At 37.2% G+C, this 14,095-nt stretch overlaps 1 protein-coding gene across 14 annotated transcripts in view; it reads left to right on the top strand.

The window, feature by feature from the left end:
• Positions 1-14,095, top strand: part of HDAC9 (histone deacetylase 9) — a 458,209-nt gene that overhangs the window by 264,751 nt on the left and 179,363 nt on the right. For 13 of the 14 annotated variants that reach the window (XM_077787618.1, XM_077787599.1, XM_077787612.1 and 10 more), the window contains one exon: positions 4,932-5,201. In XM_077787618.1, coding sequence (XP_077643744.1) covers positions 4,932-5,201 — 270 coding nt within the window. Of the gene's footprint in view, positions 1-4,931; positions 7,346-14,095 lie in introns of those variants that run through there. The other variant, XM_021538290.3, reaches the window with a different exon arrangement.

Raw genomic sequence — 14,095 nt, 5'->3', positions numbered from 1 at the left:
ACCTGAACTCAGCTTGTCTTAGGGAAGACCAGCTTTGCCATTGTCAGCTTTAATATACTTCTGTCCAAATGACAGCTTATTTCCTCATAACACCCTTTGATCACCATTGCAGATCTTCATTCTGCTCAATAAGGGGAGACCAAAGTCCAAAACCCCAGTTAAAATTAGTGCAATTGGATACCAAAGGACCACTTCTACAATAAAAAAAACTTTAAATCTTGATATTACTGTGTGTATCTGTATCTAGAAAGCTTTGACCCAGACACTTGCAGAAAAAACTAAGGATTTTGATTTAACTAATCTAAATGCAAAGCCCCTAGCAGAAGTCTGTGTTAAAGAAAAATCTCAGAAATCATAACGTGAAGAGTACATGAACAAAGCTCTCTGTCTTTAGGAGTTATTTTTGCCATGTATGATGAATAAGGCCTGCCACTACTGAAGCTGAAGTCTTCACTGGGTCCAAGATTTTATTTGATCAGTTCAGGAGCCCTATTTGTGTTCTTAAGTTGTGTATTCACAGCACTTTGGCAATTTGTTTTCCATGGTAAAATTCTCTGTATTGGAGAAGTAAAGGGCAAAATAATGGGGCAGTTGGTGTGTGCTCTAAAGTATGGGAGGTATATAGATAATGTTATGGCTTATAAAAGAAACACCTGAATTTCAGTTCTCATTCTAGGATGTCAGCTGGTTTAAAGCATCTCTGTATGAGGAATTGGTGACCAGGAAAGCCTGTGAAGTAAAAAAATATATAGGAAATGAATATTCATTAGTACTTGGATGGTGTTCTCAGTTTACCAACATCTCTTAAAAGAAGATGAAAAATAATACATAAATTTATGTTGATAGAAAAATATAACTATTATTTATTGCCAACAGGAATATTGAAAAGATACATTTAACTCTAGATTAATCATTCACTTCTCTGAATGATGTTTTATGGAATGTGGTTCAGCAGTAGTAAATCAATCTAGCTCCATTAAACATATTACACTGAGGTTTTGGCTTTGCAGCTCATAAATCTGACTAGCATCTTCTATAGGTGAGAGATAATCTTTCAAATATTGCTAATAGCAGGGATTATTTGGGTAAAAACAAAAAGAAACTGTTGTCTGTTTGGAACTGGAAAATGCCCAGAGCATTTTCTCCTTTATTAAGAACTAATGTTTAAGCCATAATGCAGAAGAATGATTTTGAAAGATAAATATATCCCTTAGAAATATTGGTACTATGAGTAACAGAGACAGCAGGACCCAAGTTGTTTTCAGTTGCAGCTAACAATATATGTACAACACACATAGCTGGCAATCTGACTGCCATAGAGGAGAAGGAGAAAAACTGTTCTGTAAGAATATATATGAGTTCTTAGAACTTACTGCCATGTATTAAAATGAACAATTAACCAAGGATGGAAACATGTTGGTTGGCTGCTGCAGGACTTAGTGATTTTGTCTCTTTGTAAAGACATCTTATTTAAAACATTTTATTTTACAAGAGCATATAATTTCAAAGGAGAAAATGACGTAGGCTGCAGCTGAAGGACTTATAAAATGGTCTATTGCAGTGCCCGGATTATTTAGTCTTCCATTTTGCTCTACAACCAAACAGGTTAGGATATGTTTCATGTCTTTTTCTTTGATTAGACTCTTGCAGTTATACAAAGGAGTTGATATCTATAAATATTTCCTCTCCTGCTGATACGATTTACTTTGAGTCATGCATATCCCTTATTGCTTAATTTCCTGAAGATAAAAGCAAAAAAAAAAAAAAAATATAGGTTATATTAGCATGAAGGCATTTTTTTAGTGACCACTTAAAATGGAATAGGTGATAGCGGTAAAATATACTGGTAAAGTATAACAAATATGTGCAACCCTTACTTTATTAGGGAAATAACAAAACTATGGTTCTGTTATTATTTTTAAACATAATTCCACCAAAACTCAGATTAAGTAATCACTTTTTCAAAATAAAAATAGATGCATTAAAATTAGGAGAAGCCCCTCCATGTAACTACAGAAAAAGTCAGGAAAAAAAAATGGTAAGTGGGGGTTTAAAGTTAAAGGTTTAAACATTGAGTGTGAGCAGAAGTATCCAGCTGTGCAATGAAAGGACCTGAGCAGCATTTCATTCATTTTCTGCTGTGTAACCCATCTTTAGAGAAGATAGAAGTACTGACTCTAAACTGCTATCTTCACATGTTTCCAGATACAGTACTACCACTAGGAGATATAATTTAAAAGGAGATGTTTCTGACTTAGGAGAAGTGTCCAGTAATGTTACTAGTATAATTACTAGAATAGGATGGAGCTGAGCTGTCTTTAAAAAAAAAACTTGAATAGATATGAAAGCATTGTGGTGATACAGAGAAGCAGTCGGCCGTAGCTTAGCAGTCTGAGCAGTAGAAGGGATTTTCAGGTTTTGGGTCATTCCTTCCCATTCCATCCATGCAATTTGATCATGCTCCATCATATGAGAAGATGACTCTAATGCCTCATAGCCCCTTGCCTGAGGCTAAGTTAAAATCACAGTGGAAAGGATGTTTTTAATAAAATTCTGTAGTAAAGGTAGTATGAATGCACTTTTTAAACTCTACTGAGTAAATATATAAAGACTTTAATTTCATGGAGTTTTAGAAAATGTAATTTGCTTATCTCCTCCTGTTGCTTAAATCTGGAGCAAATCACCTGCTGAGTTCTACAGCATGGAAGAAGAGTCTGAAATAGGAACACAGCAAATTGAAATGCACACAAATTCCACTCTAAGTCTCTGCAGCCCCATTACGTGTGCTTGTTCTCTTAGCTGATTGCATGCAAAAAGTGTATATATATCTATATATGGATCACCACCTTCAGAGGTGATCCATATATAGATTCTATACAGTAGTCTATCATGTGTTGCCTCAGAAAGCTCAGCAGCAGACCTGTACCCATACAGCAGTGTAAAGAAGAAAGAGCCTGACATAAAAGTGAAAATTCATAAAAGAAAGGAGAGCAATAATGAGCTAAATATGTGTCTTAACTTTGCTGTGGGCATGCACTCATTTTCTCTTAGCTTCCCCTGCAGAAAAACCCACCTGGTGTCAAGTAACTGGCACGGGGAATGGTTTACAGATGGATCAGCCTTAGTGATTCTTTAGTTTATATGATTATCTGTCACACAGATGTTTCAGCTTGTATTTGCTCACTTGCAGCCAGCCATGCAGCCTTACCTGCCTTTCTCTTCCTCCTGCTTGAGGAGTGGGGAAGGCTCCCCACAAGTGGTTAAATAATAATAATAATAATAATAATAATAATAATAATAATAATAATAATAATAATAATAATAACAATAACAATAATGTTGTGAAAGGGGTGTGCCTGAGCTGATTAAATGTAGTTAGATTTAGAAACTTGTTGGTCAGTGTCATCCCCTGAGAAACAACTGGAAAAGATCTATATGTTTGATCTGAGAAATTTTTCAGATGCTGTGTAATGGAAGGAGACTCTCCACAGCAGTTGAAGTAGTAAGGGCATGCAACATGCAGGGTACTCATGTTGTGATTTCCCAGTTACTATGGTGATGAAGAGGGATTTTTTGTTTGTTTCCTTTTAGTAAGCCATTAAACTCCCATTACACCTCAAAAATGAAGGTTTGCTGTGACAATAGCCAGACAGGCTTCCTCTTAGAAATTTGTTTTTCTACTGGTGCTCTGCATCACAGCATCAATTGGAATTGTATAAATTGATCTTTCAACTCTCCTTGTTGAACTTCATGAGATTTCCTAAATCCAGCTGCAGCTTCTTGCACACAGTTTACATGACAACCTGGCATTTTTCTATATGCATTTGCAGGCTGAATGAAACGGGATGGTTCATGTTTTGTGACAAAAATAGACATCCTGCAGCCATTCATATACTGAGTAATTGAGTATATAACACTAGCTAAAACTCAGTTTGAAAGACATAATTGATGGTTGGGGAAGACAGATGGGAAGAGGAAAATATGTAAAAGTAAAGGCAAAAGGTGTTTTTCCCCTCTCAAGATATTTGGTTTAGATGATACAAAACAGTATTTACTTGAAATTGAGTAGGCCAGTTGAATAAATGATAGTTACTCACTCGACATTGCAACTTCTTACTCGCATATCCGATTTCTGGTTCTTTCAACACAGTGGGGATTTTTTTCAGTTTAGGTCTTTGGACTATATTTGGAGTATTTTGGAATGCATTGGCTTCATCTTAAACAGCAAAACAGAAACTGCACATGATTGAAAAGCTCAGGCATCTGGCACTTCTGCAGAGCTTTAAAATAGCAGCTACTGGGCTAGAGCTGGTGTTGCCTTGGGAGCTGTGTTATATCATCATTGCTGGGACTGGAATACCTGTACAGTGCACCACAAAAGCTGTAGTCCTTCCAGTCATGCACAAACGTTCTTGTAGTATTCTTGTGCCACAGAACAGGGGACTCACACCAGCTCTCTGTCACTTCTCCTTTGCTGGCTTTCAGTGCCTTCATGTTTTAACTGATAGAGATGTTTGTGTGAAAATTCTCTAATTCACCTATAACAAAATATTAACCAGATAACTAATTTGCTTATATCTTAATGTTCCTTTATGATTTTGTGTTGTGGGTAATTAACTATAAGATGGTATTTCTGCATTCATGTTTGAATAAAGATGAAGGAAGACTAATTTCTCCAGTTTACCAGCTGTAACAGTCTAACAGATGTGTCATGTTTTTCATTATCCATAAATATGGTATTTTTCTGCTGCAGAATAAAAAGTGGCCTTTTGCTTAGGGACTTTTGTTCTTTTTTCTGGATATATCAGTGTTGTGATGGTGCATGGCTACATGGGTTTGCTGTGGACACTTTAATCCATGCAGATCTAGTACTTCTTGGTGTTTGGCATTAGTGAAAGGAGTCAGTACTTGTTCCCCTCTTCTCTTTCCAGATGCTCTCTAAGTCCATTGAGCAGCTCAAGCAGCCTGGCAGTCACCTGGAGGAAGCTGAAGAAGAACTTCATGGAGATCACTCGATGCAGGAAGAGCGAGCTCCCTCCAGCAGTGCCAGCGTTAGGGCTGAGAGCAGCAGTGCTGGTGTGGATGAAAGAATAGGACAGCAGGTGGGGGCTGTGAAAGTCAAAGAGGAGCCACTGGACAGTGATGAGGATGTTCAAACCCAGCAAATGGAATCTGGGGAGCAAGCTGCTTTTATGCAACAGGTAATAGGCAAAGATTTAGCTCCAGGATTTGTAATTAAGGTTATTATCTGAACATCACATGCATTTTCTAGGCTTTCATAAGCAATTGTGTTCTGATTCACTGAGCTAGTAAATCCTGATTTACTGTTCGAAGAATTTAACAAATGCAGAAGTGTTGTATGTACACTTGAAAACATAGTGAAGCTCATCCTTATGGCCACTAATTGAGAAGATATCTGTTGCAATCAATTATGCTACATAAATCTTTGAGTAATAGCTGATAGATGTTGTATTAGCCCAGAATTATCTTACATCGCTTAGTCCTAGTGAAAGAGAACTCGTATCACCTAGCCTGTTGAGATCAGCAATTGATGGAATTAGTTTCCAGACCTGATTGATGAAACATTCTTCTGATTTTGAATCCTCTGACTTCTGCTTTCAGCTGTCTGTATATATTGTATCATACTATGGTCTTGAACACTGTTAATGTTAGGGTATTCTTTTCCCCAGTAGACAGGTACTGACTGCTATCTTGGTGGTCTCAGGCTGGTGTATAAAGTTAATTTAGAGAAAAGTACAAGGTGGATATAAAGAGGCAAGGCAAGGCACTGTTTTAAAATTGCATTGTTTTCTTTTTTGCACTGCTTGGTTAACTTTTCATTTTGTCTTATTTGATAATAATGTCCACAGAGACGTCCTTAAATGCAGCAGATGCAAGTACTGGTGAGAAGCAAAATGCAGCATTAGGTGGCTCCAGTCAGTTATTAGGACATTGCACGAAAAGCACAGAGCTGTTATCATTATCATCTGATATCCAATCACTTGTTTGTTTTGTTTTTTTTTTTTTAATGAAGACTAATTTTACAATATCTCATAACCTTTACAACGGAGTCTCATGGACAAATCCTAAAATAACAACTGTGCATAAAATGCCACCTTGACAAAAGGCAGGTTCAGCTTGCCTGGGAGCGTTGAAAGGCACAGTCGTGTGTGCAGCCCGCGAGCTGCATCCCGGCCCATCCCTCACAGTCAGCAGAGCCAGGCTGGCTGCAGTGGAAGGCCCTGTTTATTTAAGTCCATACTTTGTCAGGTCCCTGCTGTTCTCCTGCAGAAAAGTGATTTTGGAGGGGGGGGCAGGAAATGCCTTATGGAAACAGGAAGCCCAAGTGATTCATGTGCTGAGGAATGCGGGGCAGGGGGGACGGGGCAGCGCTCCCTCTGTTTTTAAAGGCACTCTATGAATTGATTTATTGTCAAAGAAAATAACAAAGCGAGTAGGGAAATTGTTAAGGAAGCTTTCCAGTGAAACATTTCCTTCATATTCCCTTTTGATATGTTTACCTTGTTTTATAGGTTTACTTTTGTTAAGCTAGTTAAAGATTCATTGTATTAAGATCCCCTTTAATATGGATAATCCCAAACTGACCTGGACTCCTTGTCAGGTTTTTTTTTCTATTAAAAATATTTATATTTCTAAAGCTGAGGTATTTTAAGGTGCAGTATCTGGTTTCAAAAGAGATAGTTGTTTTGCCAAATGTAGAAATTGCTCTAAAATATGTTATTAGCATGTGTTGTTTACATTATGTTCTAATACTATTCAATCTCTTCTAAAATGTTGCAACTTCTAAAGATACATTATCCTTTTTCCTAGAAGATCTCCAAACAAACTTCTAAATATGTGTTTCCCATTCTATATGTTTTTAATTTTCTTTGAAGTCTGACTTCAGCTTCATCAAAAAGGGATAGTGCATCTTTTAAAATACATTTGGGGAGAAATTTGCAATTGAGAAGAGTTTTGTACAATATCAGTTGAAAGACGTGTATTCACAGAAGACAAAAGATATTTTTATAATGTCATTCAGGTGAAAAACCCCAATACATTAGTGTACTTTAATTTCAGAATCTTTCAAATTTGGATAAAATTAAAATGAGAGAAACTACCTGGAACCAGTGAAAAGGAAAACTGGGTTTAAACAACCACATTTCTAATTGATTATTGTCTCTTACATTTTAAATCTACTGTATTTATTATAATTTACACCCTTAGAGGTGATCTTGTTTTGTGTTGTAAATATATTCTGTTTGTATGTTCCCTTTTTTTGCCTTCTGATATAAGTCTTTTCCTTTCTCAAATAAAGTTTTTTTTTAAAAGATCCCCTTCCAGATATTTGACTTTGTGTAAATTTGGTAATTTAGTGGTGGTTTTACTTTGTACAATCAAATATGTTTGCTGCACATTGTCAAAACAATTTAAACATCCAGGAGTAAGGGGTTTTTTTTACACTATTCTTACAATAATTACACAAAGTCTTTCTTTTTGGTCTCTTGTTTTATCCTACATCAGCCATTGTAAGTTTTAGTGAATGTGGAATAGTATTGATGCATGCTCATTTTCCCATCACAGCATTTGTCTTGAACATGTGATCATACCATACAGGAAAGATAAAAGTGAATCCAAGTTCCTCAGCTTATAATTATCCAAAATTCAGACAAACTGTAATCATTTACATTACATTTCTAAAAGCTGCCTTGACCCCTTATCTGAAAATGTGTTTGTACTGACCACTTTGGTATTCATCAAGACCTTTGCAAAACTAAAGCCCACCTGTAAATAAGCTGGGAGAGAGGGACTCCATGTACTTGGCAACTGCAACTGTATGAGACAGGGAAGTCCCAATGTAGAGAACTTCCATGAAGATGATTTTCTCCCAAATTTGCCCTAATCCAGGAGAAGATGTTGCATAACTTGGTGACATTTCCTGAACTTTGCTTAGGATCCACAGAGAGAGAGCTTGTACTGGAAAACAATCCCATATACTGTTGCTACAGTATATTAATTATTACTACCAAAAGAGTTTAGAAAACTATTGCATTGTAGTTTTTATAACTGTTCATTTAATTTCCAAATACTTTATGAAGCTTTGATTCTGGTATAACTTTAACTAAAATAAAGTCTATGTTTCAACAACATAAGTGTGTAAGAATAAATAGTTCTGTAAATCAAATTAAATTATTTTCATTGCTATAGCAGCAGTGTAATGTTTCATCAGCGATACAATGCCCAAAAATATATAAAAGGTCAAGTTTTAGCTGAGGAAAGCTTAAAACAAGTATTAACAATATAGCATTGTACTACTTGCCTTATTGTTTATGGTGAATTTAGAATTGTATATCTTTAAGTAAATCATGCTTTCATAACAGGGATTTTATCTAGTGCCCTTTTGTTTAAATACCTGTGGTAGAATTAGAAGAACATTAGAATAAATGTTTTCAATTTACAACATTGCTATGTTGGTGACTGCACCTAGATCTTTTTCTGAATTATTTACCATGCATCAAAGCACCATAATGAAGAAAATAACCATAATACAATACAATTCACATATCTTATTTTCTTCCCAGGATGATGTGAATCTTTTTTTTTTAGTGTATATGCTTATTCTGTCTCGTTGTCCAAAAAATAAAGCCAGTATAGCTGATAGCTGACATTTTATCAGTAATTGCTAATAAATGAAGGAAAATCCATCATAATACTTACATACTCAGACACTCATTACTGGAATATAGATACTGTAACATTAGTCTTTTTGTCGTCTTCTGGCATTAACAAAATAGGATTAAAAGCTGAATGATTCAGCAAAAGCACTTGAGAAACTACCACCTCTCATTTGTGCACTCTCTTCATTCCATCTTCATTATCATCAAGATCACTAAGACTTATTCCATGTTACTTAAGCCAACTATACCCTGTTTTTATCTTCACTGGAATTCTGAGGTAAAAATCTATAATCGTTAGTCCCAAGCAGCAATCTAAAAATGTTTACTTATTTCTCCCCCTTATGAACACTTGACAATTTGCAGGCAAAACTAGCTAAGCTGAGTTAATTTCCTTATTGTGTTCTGTCCTGCTAGCAGCATGTCCTACTTATCTACTTAAGAAATGTTTGTTTGATTTTCATTTATTTGTTTAGTTTCTGATTTCCTTATGCAGTTCCCATCATCTGGGTGGCAGTGGAGCTTCTGTACCTCATTTCTTGGTGGAAGAATATAGTTTAGAAAATCATCTGCTGACTTACTTCTTAGGCAAACAGAAGAGCATCCTGGATGAAATTATCTTCTCTGGGCTAGAGGAATAATATAAGTTATTTTTGTGGAATTTTACTGCTCTATTTGATAGGTTTTGTGCTTTGAATTTGCTAGTTTTTTTCTCCTCTAATTCAGGTTAATTTAGATTAAGATTTAAAGGTTAAAATAGGATTAGCTGAAACTGCTTAGCCAGCAGAAAATCGGGGTTCTCAGCCGTGCTCTCACTCACACACACTGGACTGGGAAGGTGCATCTTTAAGGCATGTGCCAGTTTCTTGTCCCCATTAGCCTGAGTGTCACACTCCTGCTTGTTTTGATTGTGGCCCCATAGCTCATCTAGACTGTACAGGACAACTTCCCCGGCTACCTGTGGGCACACACATCTGTTTCAGCCACCCAAGGATTACTTAGGCAGCAGATGAGAGCTGAAAGGAGTCCCCTTAGTCACTTTAAATCATTCAGCAATGTGGTTTGCTGTGATAAAGGGGGCCTTGGTCACTAGAGTTGTTTTGACAGACCAGATAATTGCTTGTAAGTGATCCACCCCCTTAATTAACTGAATAAGATGTTTTGAATGTGATCATGGAGTTTTGTTGCATTTTTTTACTTTATTTTCCATAGCTATCTTGAAGTAACTATGTTCACTGTTAATGGTACATAATCCTGAAATACAGGGCAGATGGTTTGGAGGATATAATGTTAAAAGCATCTCTCTGCACACTTGATCCTTCCAGGATGGTTACAGCATTTTTGCCCTTGAGAAGTGCTGGGAAGGACAGGATAAATGGAAATGTAAGTTTTGAACAATGTCAGACTTATAAATAAACCTGCCCTCCCCTCTCCTCCCTCCTAAATTAGATTGCCACTGCAGTCTTAGCTCAATTCATCTCTTTTTCTGTAGGCTGCCTTAGCTGTTTAGTGTCTCTTACTGGCTGCTGTTAACTTTGCAGCCAGTAAGGGACACTAACTTTGCACCTTCCTGCCCTTCCTCGAGTTTGTGAGTGCACAGTCCCCCTATAACTCCTACACAACACCAGCTGGCTCTATGATTTCTGGGATCAAACATAGGAGCAAGGAGGTGGAGTGCTGTGTAGTTGGATTTGTTTTGTGAAAAATTTTCATTTATCTACATGCAGGAAAGCCTCTTAATATTTAGCCTGCTTGTTTTCAGCCTTATTCTTAAAGGGCCTGTTCATTTCTATCATGTTTCTAACTGTGGTCTTTAAAAACTGTGTTACAGGAAAAATAATTCTTTTTTGTATGCTAATTCTATGTGAAAATGCATAATAATGTGAATAATTATAAGTAATTATTCTTTCCCAAGTTACTATACTTGCCTATCCCCAGTTAGATGGGAAAATGATTCTTTGTTTTTTAAGGAAGCCTCAAATCTATTAACTTTATTAATTGCCTTTTTTTTTTTTTTTTGGTCTCCTATTGTAAAATTCCAGTTACAGAAGGCAATAATTCTTATTTTATCATAATACTAATTAACTGAATTTCCTGCCTGACTACATAGCATTACAGTGTAACAAAATTGTTTCATTTTATTGATACCTTCATGGTTAATGTTGACACTGCTTTATTTTTATTTTTAGATCCAAGAGATTTTATGCTTCTTTGCCTCTTTCAAATACCTAGGATATAGCACCTTGATACTTTTCTTAATGCTTCCATTTGTCAGAGAAAGCAGAACATCAGGAGAGCACTGGGGCAACACTAGGCAAAATTCCTTAATCAGGGATACATAACTAGCGTGAATCAAAAGCCTCCAAGTCCGTATCCCTGTAATTATCACTGCATATTTTGACAGTTAGATGATAATAATTTCAAACCTTTGGCAATTTATCATTTCCTGTATCCAACAGCACAGAGTTTCTTCAATTTTGTCATTGAAGAGGATTATGTGTTCTTGGAAAGTTGCTTCTTTAAATGCTTCATTTTGGAAAGAATTCTGTTTGACCTCAGAATGTCTTTCTTACTGTTAGACATTTGTATGTCCACATGCACGAGTTTTCATTTTTCTCCTTCCTTTAAAATATGAGAGTGAGTTAATGCACTCCTCAGTATATTGCTGGCTAAATCTTCATAAAGCTACATTGTTTAATGTCCTGGAAGTGCAGCTCAGCCCAAATGCCTTGGAGACATAGGTGCTCTAATGCAGAAAGCAGTGCATAATCTGTCTCCTCTCATGTTCTGGCCTGTGACCCTTGGATCCCCAGGAGACCAGGGAGGTGTTTCTGTTCATCCTGCCTGTATTTCCTCAGCAAGGAGCTTGTGAAAGTTACAGCTATGATATTGCAGCAATGCAGCAACGTCAAGGGCTTGAGAAGGCTTTGCTCAGTTCTCTGCAAAGCAGCTAGTACAGCATGGAGGATTCAGTCTCATACTCCTTCCTTAGTCTTTTCCTTTTGCTCCCATCAATAAGAGCAGCATGATAGTTTTTAGGTGGCAGTCTGCAGATTTTTAAGGCAGATCTTTGTTACTGAACAGACTCAGAAGGGGCACAGAGCAGAAACACAGTTGGAAAGTGCTCTCTTGCTGTGCACAGAGGGACACCTGTTGAGACAATCTTCTTCTAAGGCTTGCTCTCCTAGGTCTTGCTCTACTGAATATAGAAGCTGAAGAGTTACTACACATCAGAGACCATAATTCCATCACTCAACTACTTGACTGCACACAAGGACAGGTGGTGACTGGTTTCCCTCATTTCTCAGCTATTTTGACACCTTGTCTTAAGATATCAAAGGCACCCAAACCCAACAGCCCATCTCTTGGCATCTTCCTTACTTGCTAAAACTTCTTGGCTTTCACCATTTATCTAAATTTGTAGAGGTCTTTTGTCATACTTTCCCATAAGTTTCTGCATATATTTCAGTATTCTGAAGCGACTGACTTTTTACAGAGAGCACTCTTTATACAGAGAGCTTCAAATCTCCCACCATTTCTGACAGAAATAAAATGGGAGTTCTCAATGCAGGTGCCATCAGCCCAGGTTCAGTCCAGGGGCACCTGACATCCATAGTTCTGATTTGGTCCTTTCTGCAGGTCTCACTAAGGATGCTAATTATTCAGTTCAAATATGCACAGCATTGCCCTTTGTGCTGTGTGAGCAATTTTTTCTTCATAACAATCCCTTCTCAAGCAGGCTCTGAACACAGAAATGCAGGCAGCTAAGGACCAGAAAGAAAAAAGAACAGGAGCAAGATCTGTTCCCACAGGCAAGAGACTGAGAATTAGCGTGGGGACTTTTCCTCACCTGTGTTGATGGATAATGCACTAACCAGGCAGGCAGCTCATTTTTCCAAGTCCATTGACTGCTTTCAAGTTAGATACCATTATATGTCACTGTTATAGTAGCCTGGACCCTCCTGTAAAAGAAGTAATCCTTTCTTTCACCTCTCTGGCCTGTTCCCTCCATCTTTTAATGAAAGAAAATTATTCAAAGCCCATCAAGTAATTTTAATTTTCAGGTTCTTCTTTTAGTGTCTTTCAAAATGCTTTCAAGGCTGCGAAATCAGTTGGCATGGAATGCAGTAGGTTCAGCATGGTGGGATGTCAGACCCACAGGAGCACAGCATTTGTGAAGCTGCTGCTGTAAAGGTGAGATGCAGGTAGTCACAACTGAGAAACAGTTCCACAACGTAGTCTCCTTCATAATTTTGGTCATCAGAACCCAATCCTAGAGGCAACAAGTGAGTGGATCATTGAAAGGACAAGTGAATTTGAAAAGACATTGTGAAACCTAGCTGGTCAGTGGTAGAAGTAAGTCTTTGGTTCTCTATCTTACTGCTGTGCACATTTACTGCCATCCCCAAAGAATGAATATGAACTAAGAGACAGCTACTTAGAGTGGGTTAGGTACATTAGATAAGAAAAAGTTTTGAAGCTCTTTACCAGGATCAGGATCTTTACCAAGATCTTTACTAAGCTGTTTTACCAGGATCAGCACTACTATGTCTACTGCATGATTACTTCAGCTAGTACTTAAGGAAATCACAAGACAGGGCTGTTAATGTTTGATGCACAGCAACTTCTTATTCATGAAGTTCTGACATTTCCTATTTTTTTTTTTCCTTTTTCTGCTATAATACATACGCTAAGTATTGAAAAGAGTTTTCTGGTGAGGGCTTTATAACTGGAGAATGATTTGGCAGTTTGGAAAGCAGGGACACAATTCCACTGGGATCAGTTGCATTAAACCTGCAGAATCCCATAAATGAAACAGAAATTGACGTCAAGAAGGACCTAGATATGTATATGTATATGTATATGTATATGTATATGTATATGTATATGTATATATGTATATATATCTGTACTTTGCTCTTCTGTGTTTAAAAGTTCATCCATTAAACTAAGAATTTGGGCCTAACAAAGCAAGGAGATTTTATGCAGCTGATTGCACAGCAGAGACTCTGTGCAAAAGGAAAAGTTGGGAAGCAGCCCTAGAACTTGACTTCTATTAGAAACCAGACTCACTCCTCAGGCATCGCCTTCTCCACAGATCTCTGTTACAGTGCTCTGGCATCATCAGTGAACAACTAGCAGCCAATACTGGTGCTGTGCTCAATCCCTGTGTTGCACAGCTTGTGAGAAGCACTGTGCTGGAGGAGATCCTCAAGGCTTACAGCAGTTCTTTGGAACCATTAATAAAAGCTAGAACAGAAAAAATTAAACTGTCCAAGCCCTTTGGTCTGAGTAGTTCACCAAGGGCATCACCAAGGGCAAAACTGAGTTTCTTTAATGTTGGCAGAATCCACTGGACTGGATTTCATAGGTCTAGGTACAGGATAGCATTATAAGAGTAAAGACATGCTACCAAGTTC

Source organism: Lonchura striata, chromosome 1 (genome assembly GCF_046129695.1).
Source record: "Lonchura striata isolate bLonStr1 chromosome 1, bLonStr1.mat, whole genome shotgun sequence".
Lineage (NCBI taxonomy): Eukaryota > Metazoa > Chordata > Aves > Passeriformes > Estrildidae > Lonchura > Lonchura striata.
This window is presented reverse-complemented; position numbering and strand designations above follow the sequence as displayed.